Source organism: Gymnoscopelus microlampas, assembly GCF_963454915.1.
Source record: "Gymnoscopelus microlampas genome assembly, chromosome: 19".
Classification (NCBI taxonomy): domain Eukaryota; kingdom Metazoa; phylum Chordata; class Actinopteri; order Myctophiformes; family Myctophidae; genus Gymnoscopelus; species Gymnoscopelus microlampas.
This window is the reverse complement of record NC_139956.1, coordinates 47,772,319-47,774,566: the sequence shown is the minus strand read 5'-3', so window position 1 is coordinate 47,774,566 and position 2,248 is coordinate 47,772,319. Positions and strand designations below refer to the sequence as shown.

Sequence of the window (2,248 nt, the reverse complement as noted above, 5' to 3'; positions counted from 1 at the left end):
TGGTTCCATTTGCACACTCTCTGAGTTACAGACCCATCAGGGTCTATTTGGTTCCTAACGATCTATCATTTAGCCACTGGAACTCTCTCAAGGACCCCTGGGGGTCCCTGGAGACCACTTTGAGGAACACTGCATTACATAACGTTGCATCGTATAACATCGTTACATTGCATCACATAGGTTTCTTTCTAAACTTGCCTCATAGAAAGCTACGAGGGAGTATTAAAGGGATAGTTCACCAAAACATTACTTTTTTCCTAATCGATTAGAAAATGTTCAAAATGTACCAAAAAATATATATATATAAACAACGATTTGCACACATTTTCACGTTTCTTCAAAAATAGCAGATCTACAAGCTCGTAGCTCGTAGCGCGGCACGAAGTGACGCGCTACGTAGCTTGTAGATCTGATATTTTTGAATAGCCAAAGTATAAAAGTAATTGTTAAAGTGGTTACATAATTAAGATAATAATGCTGAGAGCCTGAGTGACCTATAGTAGAACAATGCAACCCATGGAATCATGGAATAATTCCACCATTGCCAGCAAACCGATGCATCCTTTTCCGTCTTCAGTTCATTTAATGGGGTGGTTGTCAAAGTGGGCTACTTGAGGGGGTTTCCAGGGGGTTCCCAGCTAGATGATTCAAAGTTTGGAACACCAAACGGACACTTACAGGTCTGTAACTATATGGGGGCCTCAGAATTATGGGGGGTCTGTGGCCATAACACATTCAATCCGGGAACGGGAATCTCTGTCATTTTTATATTTCTTTGGCTATTCAAAAATAGTAGATATACAAGCTCAAGCTCATGCTGCGCTATGAGCTTGTAGATCTTTTATTTAAAAAATTCTGGGGGGTCCCTGGAACAAAAATATTTTACAAATGTTCGCTTAAAAATATATAGTCAAAGATTTGCTAAATTTACACGATTTTTCAAAAATAGCAGATCTACAAGCTCATAGCGCGGCACTTGGTGCCGCGCTGCGAGCTTGTATACCTGCTTTTTTTGAATGGCCAAAGAAATCTGAAAATGACACATGCGTTCCCGTTGTTAATGGTTTAATGCACACCAAACTGGGGGTCTTTGAAATTATAATACGTTTGAGAACCACTGATTTAACGAACCACAGCTAACTCAACATAAAATACAAGAGCTTGGAAGAGACTATAGAAACAACCTGTAGACAAAACCAACAAAGCAGCAGACCTACATCAAATTACGTAGTGTGAAGAAATGTGGAAGAGACACAAAGCCATCGTTCATTAAGCAGCTTTAAAATCATTTTTCTTTTGTTATATTTCTTCACTTATAAAATCCAAATATCATACTGAGAGTCAAAAATAGTTAATAATAGTTAATGTTGTGTTGTAAATAGTAGGGTTATTCCCAAAGAGTTCTATGACAACACCATGGATTCGTAGGCTACTGAAGGTAACGAAGGTAAGGTTGTTGATGTAGCTCAACAAAAAACAAACAAAAAAATAATCGAAAACTGTTATGAATTTGTAAATTCTGACTTTTTAATTCAAATAATCTTTGTGTACGTGGAACAGGCGACGTGGGTTTTCCATTCCCAAATAAAAACAGAAGTCATTATTTTGAAGGTTTTGAAGATGAAAAAAAAAAAAAGGTTTAAAAAGTATAGAAAGAAAAGAATGGACAAAAAGTCACATTTAGACAAAGAAGACAATAATTCAAACAGATAGCACATTCTCACCATGGTTGAGGCCACGATGCACAAGCCGAGACAGAGGAGTATATTCTGTCGCTCCATCTTTTGTCTTTACTGTCTTCTTCTCCTCGTGCGTGTGTGTGTGTGAGTTGAATGGTGAGCCCTCGCTGCCCGTCTGTCCATTTGAAGACCTCGAAGGGGAGACGGGTCCGCAAACAACTGAGTCATCACGTTGTGTCAATAATAGGCAGGTCAGGTTCTGTAACGTCTGTTTACCATGTTGACTCATGTTTAGCCCAATAGCCCATTCAATCCGGGAACGCATCTGTGTCATTTTGAGATTTATTTGGGCTATTCAAAAATAGCAGATCTACAAGCTCATAGCGCGGCACCGAGTGCCGCGCTGTGAGCTTGTAGATCTGCTATTTTTGAAAAATCGTGAACATTTGTGCAAATATTTGAATATATTTCGATATTTTCAAAGCGAGCATTTGTAACTCAAATCCTTGCTTCTGGCGATTCTACAAATGTCTTCTAAATCCTAACATTTTTGTATTATTATTATTTTT

The 2,248-nt window shown here is 38.3% G+C and overlaps 1 protein-coding gene across 1 annotated transcript in view; it reads right to left on the bottom strand.

Annotated features, from left to right (window-relative positions):
• Positions 1–1,824, bottom strand: part of fga (fibrinogen alpha chain) — a 12,457-nt gene extending 10,633 nt beyond the window's left edge. The window contains exon 1 of the mRNA XM_084043001.1: positions 1,725–1,824. Coding sequence (XP_083899127.1) covers positions 1,725–1,781 — 57 coding nt within the window. The 5' untranslated portion in view covers positions 1,782–1,824. The remainder of the gene's footprint in view (positions 1–1,724) is intronic.
• Positions 1,825–2,248: the final 424 nt, after the last annotated feature.